We start from the raw sequence: 22,931 nt of genomic DNA, 5'->3' as shown, positions 1-22,931 counted from the left end.
AAACTTTTTTCGTCGAAATACAAAATCTTAAACAACGGAAAAATTGGTTCTGTTTAAATTTTTTTATTCGAATTGACTAAAAACATTAACTTAGTTAAAATTTTACAAAATTATATCAAATAAATGTGCACTGACGAAACATTTATTTTGTCAAAGAATATTCTAGTATTACATATTCTCCCTACATTTATCCATTTGATGATTTTTTTTGTCAAGGGTCTGTAAACTGATACGAAATTTGGTTTATGAGAAATTTATATTATGCCAATAATGGACATGGTATATAAGACCCGTTATGGACGAACTTTTGACCTTATTGTCCTGTTTTTATCAATTTATTTTTCAAGGGATTAGTCTTTTTAAAAAATTATATCGTACGCAATATAAATAATAAAAAATAAAATTATAAAAAGTCGAGTTTCTTTCCTTAGACTTATTATACCTAAAAAATAGCATCGTTTTTTTAAGGAAGAAAAAAATTTTGAACTGCAGGTCGGTAATCTGATACGAAATTTGGTTTATGAGAAATTTATATTATGCCAATAATGGACATGATACATAAGACCCGGCATGTTCGAACTTTTGACCTTATTGTCCTGTTTCTCTCAATGTATTTGCCATGGAAGACGACGACTTCCATTGATTCATCATTTGATACCACTTCAATTAATTTTCTGTTAATCATTGAGTTTGAAAATTTCGAATAATGGTTAATCTAAACCTCGAAATTTGTACTCCTTCAATTATATACGCTTTATTATAGCTTTTCAATTAAAATCATCCAATAAATATTCACTTCAAATTTTTAGTTGCAGCATGGACGTACAACCAAAGAACGATTACTTTCCTCCGGAACGAAATTTTATACAAACGAAATTCTCCTTTCTTATAAAACATTTTCTTTAAGAGCACATATATCCTAATTTATGACAAACGAAGCAACGATAGTCTCTTATCTAAGGAAAGACATTTTCTTTCCGTCAAAAGAATTCTTTGCTTGTCTTTGCTGCAGGTCGGTAATCTGATACGAAATTTGCTTTATGAGAAATTTATATTATGCCAATAATGGACATGGTACATAAGACCCGGCATGTTCGAACTTTTGACCTTATTGTCCTGTTTCTCTCAATGTATTTGCCATGGAAGACGACGACTTCCATTGATTCATCATTTGATACCACTTCAATTAATTTTCTGTTAATCATTGGGTTTGAAAATTTCGAATAATGGTTAATCTAAACCTCGAAATTTGTACTACTTCAATTATATACGCTTTATTAAAGCTTTTCCATTAAAATCATCCAATAAATATTCACTTCAAATTTTTAGTTGCACCATGAATGTACAACCAAAGAAAGATTACTTTCCTCCTGAACAAAATTTTAGACAAACGAAATTCTCCTTATAAAACATTTTCTTTAAGAGCACATATATCCTAATTTATGACAAACGAAGCAACGATAGTCTCTTATCTAAGGAAAGACATTTTCTTTCCGTCAAAAGAATTCTTTGCTTGTCTAAAATTTCGTTCCTCAGAAAAGAAAACTCTTATTTCAGTGTACGACCAGCTGCCCGGAAAATTTTGCCTATTTTGTTTCTTATTCTAAACCAACTTTGAAAAAGAAACTGGGAGAAATTTGGTATCGTGAATGTCAATATAAAGTATTTTGGGACTAATTGAAGGGAATTGTGCGAACAAAATAAAGTATTTTATTGATTTAAAATCTGTGGATAGAAACCGGTGGACCGATTTATCTTCTTGCACCGATTGTGACCCATTTTCGATAGACCGGTATAACCGGTGTTTTCAAGGCCAAAATAACCGGTGTTCGTTTTTTTAATTTCGTTGTAAAATTGAGAATTTAATGGCAAATACATCTGGGTATATTATTAAACTGCAATGAAAACAAATGTGTGAAACTTTTAAAAAATTATTAAATTATTTTATTCGTTGATGTTTTGTGAAAATTACGTGTTTTTATGAAAACCGGTTAACCGGTCATGCCGATAAATTGTTTAAAAAAATACCGTCCATCGGGTTTGGAAAAAATCTGAGTTTTTAAAACCGAGAAAAAAAAACAAATATTAAAAAACCGGTTTTTGATCACTCTAGTCAACGCAACCTTGTAGTATCCATGTGTGATTCAATTTGGGTATATTTTCGCAATTCTATCTTCAGTTTGCTCAGACTACACCACGTCGCAATTTAGTGTAGCTCTTAAGCACTTTGATCAAATGTCCTATGATGTAATTGAATATGGGTTATTAACATGGTAATATTTCTGAAACCTTAACAGAATGGAATCATTTTCATACATGTAGCTGGAAATTTCCTGACAACTCAAGTGGGTTGATGGAATCACATAACTCAGTCCTTGTTATTGTTATCAAGCTTCTGCACCTCTTCTTCAGCTATTTTCGTAAACGTTGCTTGCATGTTTAGAACAAGTTTTACATTCAAATTAGAACAAATACATTTTGAACATAAAATAGATTTTATTCGCCCTCTAAAGGTGGGTATTAGGTTAGAGTTTAGCCGCTAAAAACGTCATTTTTTCACGATTACTTTTCTTTAATAATCCATTTTAAGGAATACAAACTTTGTGAAATTTTGCTTTGGGCTTTTCCCCATCAAGTTATAATTTTGCAACAAATATGTATAATTTCATGCATTTTTCATACTGATTTAGTTTTTACTTTAGCGATTTTAGCGGCTAAACTCGAACTTAATACTCACCTTAAGACTGAATTTTAACAACGAAAGAGAATCAACTAAATATATTATTTCCAAAAATATTAAAAATTAGTTTTTTCTACAACAAATAGGTTTTCTGATTCTGATAACAATCTCCGTATGAGAAATTGCCAATCACTATTATAAAATTGACGCAAGAATTATCGCAAATATATGTAACTAATTTTAGGCCATAATCCCCTCTATTAATTATTATTAATACAGTATCTGCTTCTCTATGTAGTAGTAAACATCGAAGGGTCAAATTTTGAACCATGTCGAAATAATATTTGCTCCAATTTCGAATGGGATTGTTGTTTTTTGTATCATAACCACATCGTGCATGCGGACACAAATAGGAAAGAATGCTAGATAATACCCCTGTTATATGTACGCGTATGAAGCAAGTTTTTTGTGATTGCGATTTATAGTAAAATAAAATTCGAGACACTCATTCACTAACCAATGATAATCGATCGATGGACTATAACGAGAGCATTCTATGTAGATGCTGATGAGATTTATCAATGATTTCAATGAACTTTAGACAAAGTTTATCTTCAACTGAATACCCAAGAAAAAATAAATGAATTCCAGAGTAAAGAGGAGATGTTAATATACGTATTTATGTTATTTTATAAATCGTCTTATTTTTGTTGTTTTTATTTATATTTATTTTGTTCACTGTCTTTTAATGCTAACAATGGATGTGTGTAGTCATTTGGGTGTATAAACACGAATATTAAAAGAAACAAAATTTGAAACATTTTGTTATCGTATACCAGTGATATGAGTATCACTTGCATATCAATGGTCTTGGATATATGTAAAGTACATCAAGTTAGATGACTTTATGATCAACTAAAATAAATTGTAAAAAAAATATCCATAATTTTCACTTTAAACGATAGTTTTGCTTTATTTCACCAACCCTCAGAAAAAGGCAACGAAATTTTCTATAGCCAATTTAATTAATGTTTTAATTAAGGCAAATAATTTTTTTATTTATAATTATTTTTAATTTTGCACCACCCCGGATTCCTGAAAGAAAATTTTCTACACATGATTTTCTATATATGATCTTTGGTTTAAAAATTGTTTTCATTAAATTTATGAAACACGAAACTTTGAAATTGGAGTCCCCCTGTTAAAGTAAATAAAATTTTAGAAGTAAAATTTAGTGATTGATTATGAAGCTATTGAAAAGAAAACGCCAGATACCAATCCACAAGCCTAACTAGACATATGTTTCTTTGCTGGCTAATGCAAGATTTCATATTCTGGCGGGGTGATATGATTTAATTTGGGTCTTATATGCTAATTTCCTAAGGAAATTACGTAAGAGAATTATTCCTTCCAAATTGAACCCTTTTTCACCACCACTGTGCATCATCTCCTCATATACACACAAAAAAATTTCACGAACATTTTTCCAATTAAAATTTTAATTGAGTTTTAAAAAATATTCAATTAAAAATTTAATTGATTCAAAAATTTTTTTAATTGAAACAAAAATCAATCACAAAAATAATAGTATCAATTAATTTTTTAATTGGATCAATTAACTTTTTAATTGACCTTCAATTAATTTTTTAATTGATACTATCATTTCTGTGATTGAAGACATTTCACTTAAAAATTAATTGGATCAATTAATTTCGTGATTGAATCAGAAAATTTTTTTTGTGTGTAGCTACAATTCATTCCTAATGCAACAACAAATCGAAATCTATTTTTAGAGGCATTGCTGAATTCACCTGATTGGTGAACGATCACACAATGTTTTGTTTCTAGATTTTGATTCTTTGTATTAAAACTAAAACTTCAAATATAGGCTAATATTTATTTTGACGTACCTACCAGGAAGGAAGATTTTTTTTTAATTTTAGAAAATTTTAACTTTATTTATTAGAAAACCTAGCACTACAAGAAACACTTCTTATAATTGAAAGAGCTACACGGATGAAAAAGACTGTTTTTCATATGTTTGGGTATAAACATTATATGTTTGGAACACACATTTTTAAACACAATATTTTTGAGTGCAAGCATATAATGTTCATAAACTAGCATAACATGTTTGGGACATATATGTTAATATGTTAGAACATATTATGTTTGGGACATAAAATGTTTGTAAATATAATATGCTTCGATACAAACATATATTAATTTAGAAATAACCTATAAACATATATGTGTTTAGTAGATTGGAGCGCTATTATACAGGGAGCGATATTGAATTAAGTTGGTGGTTGTTGCTTGTTATTACAAAATTAGCATTTTATTTTTCCTTGGGCAATTGATCAGCTACTTCTTTGATCCTTACAAACTGTGTGGTCCGCTGTTCGAATCCCCGTCCGACAAAAGGTAAAATTAAAATAAAAAAATCATAAAATTGAATAATTTCTTCTACAATGTTTGTATTACAGAAAAAGGTGCTAAGAACTAAAAAATCTCGTGGAAGTGAGAAAGATGTGGGGGAATATACGATTAGGCAGAAACAAAATTTTGAGCATTCAGGTCGAAAACCTATGTTGTTAGCACCTATATTACCTGTTTATTTTCATAATTCATTATGATTGTAAATATATAAATAAATAAATAAAATTTTGAGCACAATATTGTTTGGTAGAATTTTTTTTTAAGCATATAATATTTTTGGGTGCAAAATGCTTCCAAACATATTATATGTTCACATAATAACATATTGTTTTTTGGAAGACAACATTATTGAATTTGGATGCAAAAATACAAAATGTTTGGAACTTAGACTACCCAAACATATATTGTTTAGACCAATATGCTTTCAAACATATTATATAATGGAAGAGATCAAACATATAAATGTTTGGGCAATACCCAAAAATGTATATGCTTGAAGCAAAATATGTTTGGGAGTATATGTTACAGAAGCGATTTTTTGTGAGGGTGTAGTTAGGCATTTTTGATAAAAATGTTTGAAGGTTACTTAATGGTACATCAGATTTACAATTTAACAAGAAATGTGGTAATAAATTTCGAATGCAATTTTTTTATTTAATTTTAAATACAATTACGTTGCTTATAATCTGTAGCTGCATTGGCAAACTGCTCCAAAGATGCACTGTGTGCATCGAAAATTGTCTTTCAGATGTCAAACATGTATAACTTTGTTGTATAATTCTGAGGCCTCTATTTGATATTCCAAACGTCAGTCTGTTATAAAGGTATTCTGGTTCCTTAGTATAAATAATTTTATGTAAGAATAATACACATTAAAAATTTAGGAAATTTTCAAAATTCATGTTGTATATTTGGTACGCCATATAGTTTTCCCAGCGCCATATTGATATGGATTGAACATGTTAGGCGGTCATTAAATATAACGCCCAAGTTCTTCGATGTCTTAACTTGGCAAATGTTAGTGTTGTTAACCATTAGTACGATTTCATTTTCCAATACGCATATATGTATCGCCCGATTTTGAAAAATTTGCCCCTAATAACCTTATGTTTGACCATAGAGGCCTCATTTCTTAACTGATCTTACTCAAATTGTGCACAAGGTAACGTTTTGTGTTATTAATCAAACCCGCAAAATATTATGAAAATTCAGATTTACATATAGCTTCCATATATATGCATCGCTCGATTTTCCCAAATTTGGCCATAATACTTTTATTATGTTATAACCAATGTTGCTCAAATTTCATGTACTAGCCGATGTACTAGCCGATCATTTATACGTAAAGGGTGATTCTTTTGAGGTTAGGATTTTCATGCATTAGTATTTGACAGATCACGTGGGATTTCAGACATGGTGTCAAAGAGAAAGATGCTCAGTATGCTTTGACATTTCATCATGAATAGACTTACTAACGAGCAACGCTTGCAAATCATTGAATTTTATTACCAAAATCAGTGTTCGGTTCGAAATGTGTTTCGCGCTTTACGTCCGATTTATGGTCTACATAATCGACCAAGTGAGCAAACAATTAATGCGATTGTGACCAAGTTTCGCACTCAGTTTACTTTATTGGACATTAAACCAACCACACGAATGCGTACAGTGCGTACAGAAGAGAATATTGCGTCTGTTTCTGAGAGTGTTGCTGAAGACCGTGAAATGTCGATTCGTCGCCGTTCGCAGCAATTGGGTTTGTGTTATTCGACCACATGGAAGATTTTACGCAAAGATCTTGGTGTAAAACCGTATAAAATACAGCTCGTGCAAGAACTGAAGCCGAACGATCTGCCACAACGTCGAATTTTCAGTGAATGGGCCCTAGAAAAGTTGGCAGAAAATCCGCTTTTTTATCGACAAATTTTGTTCAGCGATGAGGCTCATTTCTGGTTGAATGGCTACGTAAATAAGCAAAATTGCCGCATTTGGAGTGAAGAGCAACCAGAAGCCGTTCAAGAACTGCCCATGCATCCCGAAAAATGCACTGTTTGGTGTGGTTTGTACGCTGGTGGAATCATTGGACCGTATTTTTTCAAAGATGCTGTTGGACGCAACGTTACGGTGAATGGCGATCGCTATCGTTCGATGCTAACAAACTTTTTGTTGCCAAAAATGGAAGAACTGAACTTGGTTGACATGTGGTTTCAACAAGATGGCGCTACATGCCACACAGCTCGCGATTCTATGGCCATTTTGAGGGAAAACTTCGGAGAACAATTCATCTCAAGAAATGGACCGGTAAGTTGGCCACCAAGATCATGCGATTTGACGCCTTTAGACTATTTTTTGTGGGGCTACGTCAAGTCTAAAGTCTACAGAAATAAGCCAGCAACTATTCCAGCTTTGGAAGACAACATTTCCGAAGAAATTCGGGCTATTCCGGCCGAAATGCTCGAAAAAGTTGCCCAAAATTGGACTTTCCGAATGGACCACCTAAGACGCAGCCGCGGTCAACATTTAAATGAAATTATCTTCAAAAAGTAAATGTCATGGACCAATCTAACGTTTCAAATAAAGAACCGATGAGATTTTGCAAATTTTATGCGTTTTTTTTTTTTTTTAAAGTTATCAAGCTCTTAACAAATCACCCTTTACTTGTAGCTCTTACATAAGAATATTCTCGATTTTTACAAATTTGTACTAGCCGATCGTATTTATACGTACTTGTAGCTCTTACATAAGAATATTGCTCGATTTTTACAAATTTGGATTTATTACCCACACTACACCCAGAGAAATGATTGGTTGGAATTCGATTAGGACAACAGTTTGATAGTGGAGACCCACAATTTTTAATTGTGTGGAATAATTGTTAGTTATTTCTCTTGTTTGATAGTTTATATAATCAATATAAGGGTGGAGCGACCAAAAGTTGGTACACACGACCAAACATTGGTCGTTATTTATACATTGAAGTAACTAACTATTTCAATTTATTCCACCCTGTTGTGATAACTGATTTGTTTTACCAATGTGTCACTAAACCCAACTGAAAGTCCGCCTAGCCAATAAGTTGGTTGTGTTAACAAAATTTATAGTTATAAAGGAATTTGTTGCTATGGACTACATAAGTATGACAACAAATAAGTTGTTGTTTGATTTCATTAATTATAAACTCTAAATTCTCAAAATTTCAATACAATTCAAATTTTTCATGTTGAGTACCCAATATTAGAGAAAATTCTGGCCATAAAGACTTGCTGTGAATTAGGTATATATTCTTTTTAATTCGGTAGCTGCATTCTTAAGTGGTGAGTAAAATAATCATCAAATGACATTAATACCACTCACTCACTTACGTTCTTCCCTACTAGAGATATTTTAACAAATGTGACGATTTCCGAGGATGTGAATGGTAAATATATAGATTGGCTACCTCGCCATCGAACTTAAAATCGATCAGAACTGAAGAAAGATTCTGGTGCAAAGACATAAGAACATTTCAAGGTCCATGCGTGAGTCACGATCGAGTAATTGTGAGTGGAGCATCAGCAGCATCTGCATCATTTCCATTCAGTTTTTAATATCTGTTGGGGTTTTGGGTACATTGGGGTACTGCCACTCAAATCGAATGACATATATAACCATGTAAGGCGTGTACTATTAGACAAACTTTGCCAACAGAACACGATCAAAGGTACTTTTTTAACGTTAACGCATTTTTTTTTATATTATGTCTGCTTTTCTTCCAGAAATTTAAAAAAATATGTTTTGACCTCCTTGGACCTGAAAATTGTGTAGATTTCGCAACTCTTGCTATTTCATGAAGTTTCTTTGGCAGTTCATAAAAGGTTCTAAAGATGACGATGTTTTATTAGGTCAATAGTCAATAAAAATATTAATATGTATTAAAATTAAATACAGACTAAAATTAATTCACCAAATGGTTTCTTTAATTTCTCAAGTATTGGTTGTCCGAAAATAATAAATAGTTGTTTCAACAAACGAATAAAATCTTATTGGTTGGGATTACCAATTAGACTTATAATGTGCCCAAATTTTAGTTATCCAAACAATTTGATATATTGTTGTGCAAGACAACAGTTGGTTGCTTTGACAAATTTTGTCAGTTATATTCTGGTAGTAGATGGGACCGAATAATTTGGTTGGCAAAAGAATTGGTTGGCACAACAAATTTGTTTTCTGTGTGTAATTGAGCGATTTTCTCTTTTTTAATAATGGGCTCAATATTAGTGGCATACTAACCCCGTAGGTGCAATATCAACTACAGCCAGTGTTGGTAGAAGTAGGGGAAATTCCCTATATGTAGGTTTTTTCTAATATTTAGCGTCTTGTAGGACGCAGGACCACAATGTGGGGACATTTTCATTCAACACAATTTGTAACAATTTTTACATTTTGGTGGCTCTAGAGGAGGAAATTAGAAGCCGGCAAGGCTTGATCTTTAACAATGTGTGGTAACAACAGTTGCCACTCGTGCAAAAAAAAAAAACAAAAAAAAATTGAAGATTACCACAAATCTACCAAACAAATATTTCTATAGAAATTTTTGTTAAAACTTTATTCCTGTAGAAAATTTTGTTAACATTTTATTTCTATTGAAAATTTTGTATTTCTATAGAAAAAATTTTTTTTCAAAATATTATTTCTATAAAAAATTTTCTCAAAATTTTATTTCTAAGGAATTTTTCTCAAAATTTTATTTCTATAAATTTATTATCAAAATTTTATTTCTATAGAAAAATTTCTCAAAAAAATTTGTTTATAGAATCTTTTTCCAAAATTTTATTTCTATAGAGATTTAACAAAAAAAAAATACTATTTTTTATTTTTATTTCTAAGGAATTTTTCTCAAAATTTTATTTCTATAAATTTATTATCAAAATTTTATTTCTAAGAAAAATTTCTCAAAAAAATTTGTTTATAGAATCTTTTTCCAAAATTTTATTTCTATAGAGATTTAACAAAAAAAAAAAAATACTATTTTTGGTATAATTCTACCAACTGTGGCAACCGCGGTGGTAATACAAATTTATTTTCTAGGTTATATACGTTGCATTTTCATGTCTTAAGATAATAAAGTAGTTAGTTAACAAAGGGCCTACAACAGATCCCTGTGGAACTCCGTTTGCAATTTCCAGTTCATTAGAAAAAACATTGTTGTAAAATATTTTTTGAGTACGATTAATGCATTACATGCATTTGTTGAAAAACAAAAGTATTTTTCTAATTTTGACAATAAGATTGCATGGTTGACAGTATCAAACGCCTTGCTATGGTCCAGTATAAAAAGCACTGTTTCACAAAGATAATCATTTATCTGGGTATACAATAGCTTTTTTGATAGAAAAGGGAGTATGCAATGGGTCTGTAGCCGTTATTGCCTTTTGGTATGGGGATATTTTAGATTTTTTCCACGCCGTTGAATAAGTAGATTTGGTGATTACCGAGTTATATATATATGGGTAATGTGTGGAAGAAGCATCGGGAAAACCAATTTAATCAACTAAACTGTATAACAAACGCCAATACCACGATTTCACAAAGAAAAGTAAATATTTTTGGTCAAACTCAAAAAATTATTTTATTTTCAAATGTTGAAAAAAATTTCGCAGTTCGAAGGAAACAATTGGAGTTCAAAATTGTAAAAATGTAAAAACGTACACAAAAAATTATAAAAGACAAGAAAACGTTCTCAAGACAATAATTTCATGAGCTAAAATAGAGTAAAATTGGCTTTAGTGCATTAGAGGATCCACTTTTTAGTTTTTGGAAAAAAAGAAAACATTTTTAAGATTTTTAAGTAGTATCTGTAATAATTAGAATTTTTAAGTTGGCATTTATTTATACGTGTATAGCGTGTTGATTTATCGCAAATGAGTATGAAAATACGATATATGTGATTGTCTAGGTTTAAAGCTACATAGCTTTCTAAAATATTTCTTTATTTGACTCGACATCAATACCAAAAACAAAATTTTAGATCCAAGTAAACCTTTTAATAACAATGCTCATTAACATTTGTTTGCAAAGAGGAGAAAAATTGAGCTATTGAGCGTTGCAAATGTGAAATCATTTGTCGTGCAAATGATGGAAAAATATTAAATTTGTATGGTATGGAAGTTTAACTAAATCAATGAAGACTCACAATAAGTTATAACATAAAAAAAAAAACAATTTTGTTAGTAGACAAAACAGCAAAAAGTCTGCCGAAAAAAGGAAAGCAAACACTGTTTGTTGAAATAGCAAACTTTGTCTGCTATTTTCTAAACTCGAAAGTATTCCTAAAAAAAATCGGATTTTATTCTATTTAAGAACATGTTTTCTGATCATATATAAGATCGTTTAAGAATAGAAGAAGACAATAGTTTTTGATTCTTGAGAATTTAAAAATTGTATGGATTGTCTGTACTTTTTTTTTTGCAGACTTTTGAGTGTACATAACAATAGTCACATTTTGTATTACAATTATGAAAATTCTTAGAGTATTATAAATTTCAACACTTCATTTAACAATTTATTATTAATGGAAATCATTGCAAGTTCTTAATCTAGTGAAATGATAGTGTGTTGTCTCTACGAAACAAATCGGGAATGTGTTGGCATGTAAATCTGTTATCTTAACACGTTGATTAAATTTCGGACTATTGAACAACTGATTAAAATGTTCGATACTCTTACAAAATAGATTTTATGAATTTTATTTATTTATTTATTTTTTTTCATTAATATGATTTTATAAAAATATCTCTTACTATATTTGCTTATAAGTATGCATACATCCAACCAAATATATACATACATATAGTGTATTCTGTATAGAGATCAATATGAGCCTGACTCTGCTCATCAACGGGGCCCAGTGATCGTACAAAAAAAGAGGTCAGCCATATTCCTATAAGATGTTATCGCCCGAAGTAAAGTAATAACAAGTACAAATACTAAATCAATACATAAAATTATTTACGATAAGACACAATTTAACAAAAAAAATCCACACACACCCATACATTCGTTTCATACTGAAATCTTAAAAAACAACTTAAAGGCAAAGGCGAAAAAACGAGTAGAACATCAGCATCAGACTCACATCTACTTAAAAACAATATTATCACTCGTTCTCAATAATCACACACAATTATTAATATATACATTTTTTTATTAACACGACTGGCTGATAGATAGATAGTCAAAGGGACGAATGGACCACAGATCAACCAATCACAAAAAATTACCAGCATCAGCTACAGATAAGTAGAGATGCATATTTGAAAATTCGAACCGGGCAAAGGAACGGATAGATACGAACGAGAGATCAATCGAAACAAATAAATGAGTTACATGGTTACTGCTTCTGCTGTTGCTGGCTAACTATGGCCTGCCCCTTACAATCTCGGAAATCATTATCTTTATCGTCCATGCACGTATATCATGAACTCTTACAGTGATAGGCGCCAACCAACAACGCATCAATAGAATACGCAATACTAACCTAAATTATTGAGACCAAAATGCAATCCTAAAGCAATAGAAAAAATAAATTTTATTTTAGTACATTCATATTCATCAAATACACTTCTATTCCTTATGTTGTTAGAGGTTGAGCAAATTTTATGAAAACCAGGGAATATCTATGGGTGAAAGCTATATCCAAAATTGAATTACCTTTTGGTCATTTTGCACTTTTACGGGTCATCACAAAAGACTTCCTTCTTGATGATTATAATTTTGAAAAATAATTTAGTATGAAAATCTAAAACTCTGCTTATCTCAAAGGAAGGAAAATAAAAACAAATTTAAAAGCAAATACAAGCATTTATGGCAAACCAGGACCATATACAGTGGGGAGCAAAACTGCATGTTTACCACTTACGAGTATGCTTTATTTGCTCCAATTGCACTTTCAGATAAAGTGTATACCTATACTACTGCATTTATTAAAAAAAAACACAAAAAATTAACTAGCGGCAAAGTTTGCCACCATCCCATACCATGAGGCTTCCCCCTCACACCCAGAGAAAGAATATGATCACCTCAAATATGTTTCAAGAGCAAAATGTTATTTTTGAATAGTGATCATGTAACGTGTTTTACGCAAGCAAGTTATATTTGGAGAGAAAACAACATTTTTGAGACAAACATGTTACATGGTCACCATCCAATAAATTAGTTTAGTTTTTTTGTTAATAAATTAATTGATACAATTAACTTTTTATTCAAGATATAAACATTAAGTTAATTAAGTCAATGATAGAAAATTTTAAAATTTTTAATTAAAAAATTAATTGATACAATTAACTTTTTAATCCAACTAAAAACACTAAGTCAGTTAAGAAAGTAATTGATAATAGTTACGTTTTTAATGAAAAAATTAATTGAGGTTTGCAATCAACACCAATTAAATTTTTAATTGAATCAATTAAAAAATTAATTGAAATTTGCTAATGAAATCAAATAATTTATAAATCAAGTATTTAGTTAATGTCCAACTGTAATTTATACTATCATTATCGTGATTGAAGATATTTCAATTAAAAAATTAATTGGATCAATTAATTTCGTGATTGAATCAGAAAAAATTTGGAATACTTTTTTTACATACTTACCCCCCATTTTCATGAAGCTCTGGTAGTGTTAGGTTAGCTAACGTACTTTTAAACAAAACTATGGACATATCTGTTAAGAACTTAACTGCCGATTTTTTTTCAGTTAAATTTAATATCGGTATATAAATGTGAATAATATGGCTTGTTGTTGTTAAAATTAGACTATACGTACACTGAACAAATATTGACCTAATATGAATAAGGTTATGTTAGGTTACGATTTATTTCGAGGATATTGAAATAAAAAAAATCCTTTACTTTGAAGTGCATTCGATGGGTGACATCCGTCGGACAAATAAATACTACGGACATAAGAGACGATAAGTGTAAGGGTATGGTTGCATTGAGCAAATTTTGACATTTTTCGTCACAGTCAAAACATTTGTATCTCATATTGAATATGTAATATCATGGTAGGATTATTTCCCACAATTAGTATCCAGATATTTCGAAGGTAATCCTGGAAAAAAGTTTGACACTTGACATTGCTTGTACAAGATTTTGCTTTACATTTTAGATTTGGTTTAAGACAAAGTTTGTAGAAAAATATGATAGTTAAATAAATGAAATACCACATAAAAAACATTTAAATACAAATTCTCAACGAGGTGTGATTAATTAGTTGCTATTTACTAGGAAAATGTGAATATATATGAATATTGTTTCTTTGGCAGAACTGAATGCCAGAATTTGTTCAAAAACTTATAATAATAAATGCTTTTTTGTATGTACTTTTGCAGTTATCCTTAAGGATGTTTCTTATACAATTATGTGCGAGCTCTTGGAATTCATGTATCAAGGTGTAGTCAATGTTAAGCATACCGAACTGCAAGCCTTCATGAAGATTGGTCAGTTATTACAAATAAAGGGATTGGCTACAAATTCATCATCGTCAACCACATCGTCTATGTCAGAGAAATCAACTGCAAATCAAAATACAAATGCGCCAAGTGAATCACCGTCACAACGTTCTAATAGTCCAACGAAATCTGCTGCTTCGCCAAGCAATGAAACCGAAATTAACAATGAGAGTGCGAACAATGCTGAAAAGTCAAATGCTACAAACACAAATTCAACTACTCCCCAAAGGGTACACTCTCCACCTGTCTTGTCCCCAGCATCCCCCTCCCTGAATATATCCAGTGTCAGTCAGAAGCAAAGTGATAGCCAAATGCATCATAATTTCCACTTGGGTTCTGCTTCTGGTGGTGCAGGTCACAAACGCCATTTGCCAGAATTCAATTCCGATTCGTTGTCTATATATTCGAGAAATAAAAGCCGACGTTTCACCGCTCCAACTGACCAAGGCAGTGAAAACAATGATGGTTCGGATATTGGTGGTAGCAATAGTATGGATCAAATGAATACAGAAGATTTCTTCCTGCCACATATGTCTATGGTAGAGGGTCGTTACGATTTGAACAGTGTGAAACGTGAAAATTCAGAGCATCATATGCATACAAATAACCCAAGTGCAGCAGCTGCCTTACGTAATTCTTTCAATCCGGCAACATTTGGATTAGACTACACATTCTATAAAAATAGTAGCAATGGTCCAGCACCCAGTGGTCAAGAATATCCCAATGAGTTAAATATATCTGGTAGTGATTATTCTAAAGGGTTTGCTAATCATATGGATATACCACCAAGTAAGTTATGTGTTGTGAACCGTATTCCCATTTTGCTTTCAAGTGTTATTTCATTCTACTGGGTGTCTTCATATATTTGTTGGAATTTTCTCATAAACTCACCACTCTAACTCATTTATCATCAACTAAAACTTCACTAATTTCACTCACATTTGTTTTTTTTTTTGTGTTTTTGGGCTAAATACAAATTTTCATTTTCAAAATATTGTCATTAACCTTGGGATCGATATAATATTAACTAAAAAAGATAACATTGCAATTATTTGAAATTAAATTATTAATGCCTATATTTAGAAATACATAAAGAAATTTACATTAATTAATTTACTTTAGCTTCTTGGAATATGGGAGTAAATATTTACGTTTAAATTAAGGGTATGGTCACACTAGGCAAATATTTGATCAAATTGCCTAACATTTTTCGATGAGAATATTAGAAATAAGTAGATGACGTTTTCGAGAGATATTCTTATCATGATGTTTTATATGCAAAAAGTAGCTAAAAAGGTTTATTGTCTTGACTATGACGACGATTGCTTAATTTTTTGTAAAACATTATCTAATTTTTCTTGAAAAATTAACCAAATTTTGGTTAATTTTTGGAAACCTGTAGTTAAATTGTGTTTGTGGCGGGTATGCCAAACGTGTCCTTTTTTTGAGTAATTCTAAGGTTAGTTCTTCAAATAAAAATGTCTCTTTTGGGACATAGACATTATTTCAATTTAATGTCATTAAAATTGTTTTGAGATGAATCTGTTCGTATAAGTGATAATGCCTATACTCGTGGATCCTGCAGTCTTGTTGAGCAGGAACTAAATTTAATAAAAATTCAAGTTCAAGATAGATGGCACAAATACAATTTGTAAAGTAGAATTTTTAACAATAAAGAAATTCGATTAGTTTATTAAAAAATATCCAAAATAATGTTAGTAGAAATGTACGAATGTATGAATCTTGGGATAGATTCTATAAACAAACGCATCATCCCATTAACAGTCTTTGATTTTGGACACTGTACCCCGAGCTTTATATCTGAATAATTTACAGGATATTTTTTTAACTCTGTTTAAATTTGAAGTTCCTACTTTATTATTCTTCTCCAATCAATTGTTTCTAAAGACAAACATTTCTATTTAGATAAAACGAGAATGTTATTCAATGTAATTGATGAATTGCAAGTAACAAATGGCTGGATGGCTCACTATACACAAACATAAAGTGGTGGCCTTGAATTTACGACATGACATTATGAGATCTTAATTTGTATAATTTCATAATACAAATTTCTAAGAAAATATAGAAAACAGCCAAAGGAATTTTTATCATAACACGAACCCAATTTTTTTGATACTTCGATTTTATAATATGTATGGTATCTTAAATTTGTGACCACCACACCATATTGTTTTCGGGTGTAACACATAAAGTTATATATTGGGGTAATAATTACTCTATCCACAAAAAAATGCAGGTTCAGTTCACAAGAATAATAAAAATGTCATTATTTTACAAAGCCCTTGTTTTATTAAAAATATTTATACGGCTATATTTAAAATAAACGATATAGTGATTATACATATATGTATTCACTACATCCCGCCACCATACGAGTGGCACCATCACTGCACCTTTCCTTTAATTTGCAAATTTTATTTAATTATGTTTCTTCTTATTAGGCTCGATTCTTTATTTGCACTTTTCAATAAACGAAATTAGTTTGTATATAATTCTTGATTTTGTAAATAACAAAAAACAATTTAAATATTGATATTAGTTCTAAATAGATAGAATAATCAATCCACACTATATTCTTCGAATAATGATATGTATTGTTTTTTCAATAAAAATCTCTTCGTTCTGCTGCTGATATTTAAGATTGTCCCAATGTGGTGATGCTAAGTTCTACATCTTTACTACATGGACATTGTGTTTTCAATCGTAATAATACCGTGGCTACACAACAAGGCATGAAAACATATTGGTTGTGCAAATCCTATAGGATAAGTATGTGCCGTGCCCGATGTATTACGCATCAGGGAAAGATTATATCGGCCACAGGTGTCCACAATCATCCACCCCATATGCGTGGAAATAGCAATGTTAGTGGAGGACAAAATACAACAGGCGCACATGTCGACTCAACATTGCCTGCCAACAGTGGTCCACAATCCTCACTACAAACATCTGGACGATTCCCTCCTAATATTGGCTCGCCAAATACAAATATGTTTCCACCTAGTTACCATGGACCATCCCAACATCATGGGCATTCACTATCGCCACCGACGCCCCCATCTTCCATGCAACATATGACAATTCCTGGGGTTGACAGCCAATCTAATATGAACCCCACCACATCACATCACTTTGTGCAATCGAATCAGGGTCACCATCATAGTGTTGGCGGTGGCAACCATATAACTACACCACAATTACTTCCACCGACTACGGTTTCCAATTTACAATCACAGCACCACAACATTAATCCAGCTATGATACATCCTACGACATCCAATCATGGTGGCTATGAAATGTCCAGCTCATCTAATAGTACAGATCACAATCGTTGCTCTAATCCGGAGATGTACGATGTAAATGACAAAGCTCTTAAGGTTCATGTAAATAATGATAATATCCCGGTACAAAATGCTGCTGAGTTATCACCTTCGAGTGACAATGATGCTGGTAGTCATGGTCAATCATCAATTAAAAGGACTTCCGAACAGAATCAACAAAATCCCCACCGTCTACAGCATGAGCCTGTACAAGTGATCGATTCCATTACCATATCACCAGGAGGAAGTGGCCACAATTTTAAAATGGAACCCCTGTAATATATGGGCTAAAGAAAACTAATTCGGTTACTTAAGTCAGGAAAGTTATAAAATGTCAGAGTAAAATATTTCCTATACTAATCTAAAATTGTCCCCTCCTATAAACCCTACTTACTAATAAATCTCGTAAATGGACATTTGTACATAAAAACATATGTTAATAGTAATATTTATTTAGACAAAATTTACATTGAAGAGTATATCCCAGCAGTAGCAAATAAATAACAAAATTCATGAATCCAATTTTACTTTTGATATTTCATTAGAATAGAATAATACTAACTTCTTCTAGTTTTAAATATGAATCTCCAATAGGTTAGCTAAAGGAGTATAACGTATATGCAGGTGTTTTTGTATTTTAGTAAACGTATCCAATCAACGCTACCTGAAAACCGCCTGATGGATAATCTCTATTTCTCATAAGTAAATCAGTTTCAGTTATTATCCATAAATATGTTTTTCCTCGGTTTAGACTTATCTATGGAGAAACCTATCGCATAGGGTGGTAAAATTTCAATTGAATTTTAAATCTAATAGTTGTAAATCGAATCAAAAATGTTATACATATATTGATATCTAAATCAAAATTAGTGCATAAGTTCGATAGTTCTGAAGCCGGGTCCGATTAACTTATGATATAACACGCTTGAAGTTATAACGTAGCCAGGACATAGATTACGTTCTTCGTATTGTTATTATAGTGTTCTTACATATACATGCTTGGGTTAGCATAGCAACCACTTTCCATTGAAATATGTGCATACTTTTAGGCGTGTCTATGTGCTGCTAAAAAAAAACTTCGATAATCAAAAAGTAGTATGTCCTCATCATCATTGTGTTAACTGTAAACAAATTTTAGAGAAATATGCATGCATACCAATAAAGTTTATTTATACCGGTTAAAATCTATAATAAAATTGAGATTATCGATTATTATTATAGAAATTAAAGCTGACAATAAGTTAAAATTTTGATGATTTTCCGTTGTCATAATGAATTTAGAAAAGTAAAATGCTATTGAGCAGAACTTTGATTGTCGGTATCTGCTTAATGGCATAGGCGTAGTTAAAGGGGTTTTATGGGTTTTTCATCTCCCCCTACCAAATACCATTCAGTATTTCTTCAAATCATGATTATATATCATTGAATTAAATATTATGGTTTCTTCCCATCTATAAGAATTTATTTTTTCTCTCTTTGAGGTATCTTCACAATGAGCACACATCGTAGCTTTTACCCCCTACGAAAATGCTGCTAGTTACGCCAATGTTTAATAGACAATTGTGACAAATAAAAATAAAAATTCAAAATAAAATTATTTTATACCAAAAATTTTGAATTTTCAATTTGCTTTACATTTATGACAGAAAAGTATCGAAATAAATTATCCTCATAATTGATGGTAAGAATTACTTCAATTATTCTTGTAGACCGTATCATATTTCGAAGCATACATTGATCATTTCCAGATTTTCTCTATTTTAAATTTCCAACTTGTTGAACATATTGTTCAACAAGTGAGAAATTTAATTCAATTTGACTGACAATCAAAGTTTCAATACGGAGACTGACATTTTTGTTTTTGTAATACTAAAACTACCTTACTAAATCTGCCTTATATTACACTTTTCTTTTAGTCGTTCATATTCAAACCTAAACATACCAACCATCTTTCATTAAAAAAATTTATATTGACGTTTTCTCTCGAGAACTGTAACTTTGATAGATCATAATTTCCCTACTAGACACATGTATTATTTTCTCCTCGCAAACCAGTGCGATGTGTTTTTAAAATAAATCTTAAAAAATGTTTATTGGGACAAATATTGACACAAAAGACAAATATTATCTCGTACCTATGTCAGCTTATATCATGTGTATATCTAGTATTTGAATGTTATCCATGCTAACTTTTCAAATACAATTCTAATATTATGGTAAGTATAATTACAAATTTTAATTTAGTTTTATTGGAGATCCAATTATTATCAAAACATAACATAAACATGTACAAGTATTTAGTAAAACTATAATATTTAAACATAATTAAACCTGGATAAACTAATAGCATGCCAAATCTACACTTAGATTAAACAACATAAAAAAAGGAAAAGACAGTTTATGAATGTTCCTCGGTGCCTAGTTAAATAGTATGCTAAGTTGGTTTAATATCACAGGCGCTTTACAGAAATTAAACACAAGAAATTGTCACTTTATTCAGTAATTCGAGGCTGTCGTTCGATAAGTATTTTGCCTACAAAAAGGCTTGATTACCACTTTTTTTCGACTGAAGTACTCAGCTGTGGCGCGGAGTAGAATATGATGGATAGGGCAGCAATGCGTAGCCATCAAAGGAGAAACGCATTTTTAATTTCTGTGTTAAATTTTCAAGAATATGCTACACGATAAGCGGTTCTTACCGGGCATTTCTCAAATTTCCCAGAATCCCGTTCAAAAAACAATTTCGCCCTGTTTTCCCGAAAGAGCGGGTGCGGAAATATGGCAAAATCTCGGAAATTCCCGGGATCCCGTTCCGGGGGAAACACTACACACGATAGTTAGTCTTGCAGACTTGCATCGAAATGTGAGGATAAGTACTTATCGGATCACTCTCGAACAAACAAATAAGTAAATTAATCCATACATTTTTTGAATATACTAGAAATTGGAATTCACAATGAAAAATTGTAAATGTTAATATTTTTTTAGTATAATATCCACAAAATTTCGACTAGTGATAACACTACTGTTTATAAATTATACGCACTGGAGTACTCGAAATTAAAATTTTAATAATTTAATAATATTGTAACAAATGAGTCGCAATAAAATTACAATGAGGTTGACTTTACCAAGATGATAGATAAATCTTCTTAGCATTCTACATAGAATATCCTCGCATTAAAAATCAATATGAATGTCATCATCACCTATCCATAGAAATGCATCGTACGCTATAAACATCATAATACTATAGTTCCATATATGAATATATATTTATTTTGGTTATTAATACATTTTATTCATACGATTTTTTTCGATTAGTTGGACCTGGTGAACATTGGTTTCAGGGAAAACTAGAATTTATGCTGAGCCAGCGTGGCAAACCTCTGCTTGTACATGACGGTCACACCTTTGGAATACAATATGTTCGAAAAGATAAAAAATATTGGCAATGCAATCTGTCGCGTAAATTCAATTGCAAGGCACGAGTAACAACAACAGACACGGGCGAAATTATAGTAACCAATAATGAACATTGTCACACGGAAATTCGTCAGCATCTTCGAAAGGACTACCAACGCAATAAGGTTATGATGAATGCCCTCATTAATTTAAGTACAAATCGATTGGCTGTGGAAAATCTTCGCAGGCACAATGTTAATAGCATAGCCAGTAATTTAAGTAATTTGGTTGCAGCCAATAGCAATTCGCCTCTTGCACTGCAATCTCATATGGAAGCAGCGAATGCAATGGCGGGCACTTTATTAGATTTGGGTAAAAGGACAATGGCTATTGATAATGAAGACCATATGAAATACAACCATCCTCACCATCACTCATCAGTCCAGAATCATAGGAATATGACTGACCCTGACGATGATGACCAGGACATTCATGATGAACAACCATTAGATTGTGGGATACGTTCTGCTGATCTCAATCGTTACGAAAGAGATAGACACGGTAAGCAAGATGCTTTGGATGCTTATAATAGTAATCAAACAGCTCATCCATCTACATCGCCAAAGAATAATAACAGCACCACAAATAATGAAAATAATGATTGGCAATCTAAACATGAAACAGTTCCGCAGCGATTAGAATAGGAATTTCAATTAAGTTAAAAAGTGTTCTTGCTTATGTTCTACATCAAATGAGAAATGCAATGTTTAATTTTAAACGGTATGAAAAACTTGAATTTCACTACAAAAAATAGAGTGTGAATATTCCATAATTGCGGAATATTATATGACTAATGTGTTCTGCGTTTGTTCTCTTCAACGTAGCGTATCCGACGTGTGTCCGGAAATTAAATTATCCTTAACAAAATTCATTTAAATTTACCATATTTACAATTGAATATAGAATAGGTATCACATCTATGTTATTTGAATATAACACATCCTTCTTGTACCACACTGAGTGTGAAAAAGCATTACCCGTTGCACCCAACGAAATATACAAAAAATCTACAAATATTGGAATTTAACTCATCTATTTTAAAGTGAATGGATTTTATTACAACTTCCTGTTTAGGAGATTATAAATAATTATAGCAAATAATGGTTATCAATTCAAGTCTTGTTTTCGGATGGTATTTTTCTCAACCCATTCCACTTTAATTAAGCAACTACTACTAGTTGTAATGTTTTCATTAATAAATACTCTTCCAAATCTACATATATATATAAATTACTTTTTAAGAATATTCCAAAGAAACTTCCAAAGAATTTGTTGTTTTTATTGTATATGAATAAGCTAATGTAAGTGTTGTGAATGATTGCCATGCATTTTTATTAGAAAATTTAAATATTTAGTGCAATATTAAAAAATCATAAACAGATAAAATTACATGTTTTTATCAATTCTATTTTTTTAATTAAATCCAAGTCTTGCGAATAATAAAATATAAGTTTTTCATTTTTTTTGGGTTATTAGTGTATATATCTGATGTTTTATTTGTGAACAATTGCCTGCT

General features: G+C 31.1%; 1 protein-coding gene across 2 annotated transcripts in view; it reads left to right on the top strand.

Annotated features, from left to right (window-relative positions):
• LOC142225972 (uncharacterized) overlaps positions 1 to 22,897 on the top strand; it is a 34,869-nt gene extending 11,972 nt beyond the window's left edge. The window contains exons 2-3 of one of the 2 annotated variants that reach the window (XM_075295836.1): positions 14,487 to 15,395; positions 21,275 to 22,897. In XM_075295836.1, the coding sequence (XP_075151951.1) occupies positions 14,487 to 15,395; positions 21,275 to 22,059 (1,694 nt within the window). In that variant the 3' untranslated portion in view covers positions 22,060 to 22,897. Of the gene's footprint in view, positions 1 to 14,486; positions 15,396 to 17,270; positions 18,473 to 21,274 lie in introns of those variants that run through there. The other variant, XM_075295828.1, reaches the window with a different exon arrangement.
• The last annotated feature ends 34 nt before the right edge of the window (positions 22,898 to 22,931 follow it).

This window comes from Haematobia irritans, chromosome 1 (genome assembly GCF_050003625.1).
Source record: "Haematobia irritans isolate KBUSLIRL chromosome 1, ASM5000362v1, whole genome shotgun sequence".
NCBI classification, from domain to species: domain Eukaryota; kingdom Metazoa; phylum Arthropoda; class Insecta; order Diptera; family Muscidae; genus Haematobia; species Haematobia irritans.
The sequence above is the reverse complement of the archived record's forward strand: the minus strand, read 5'-3'. Positions and strand labels throughout refer to the sequence as shown.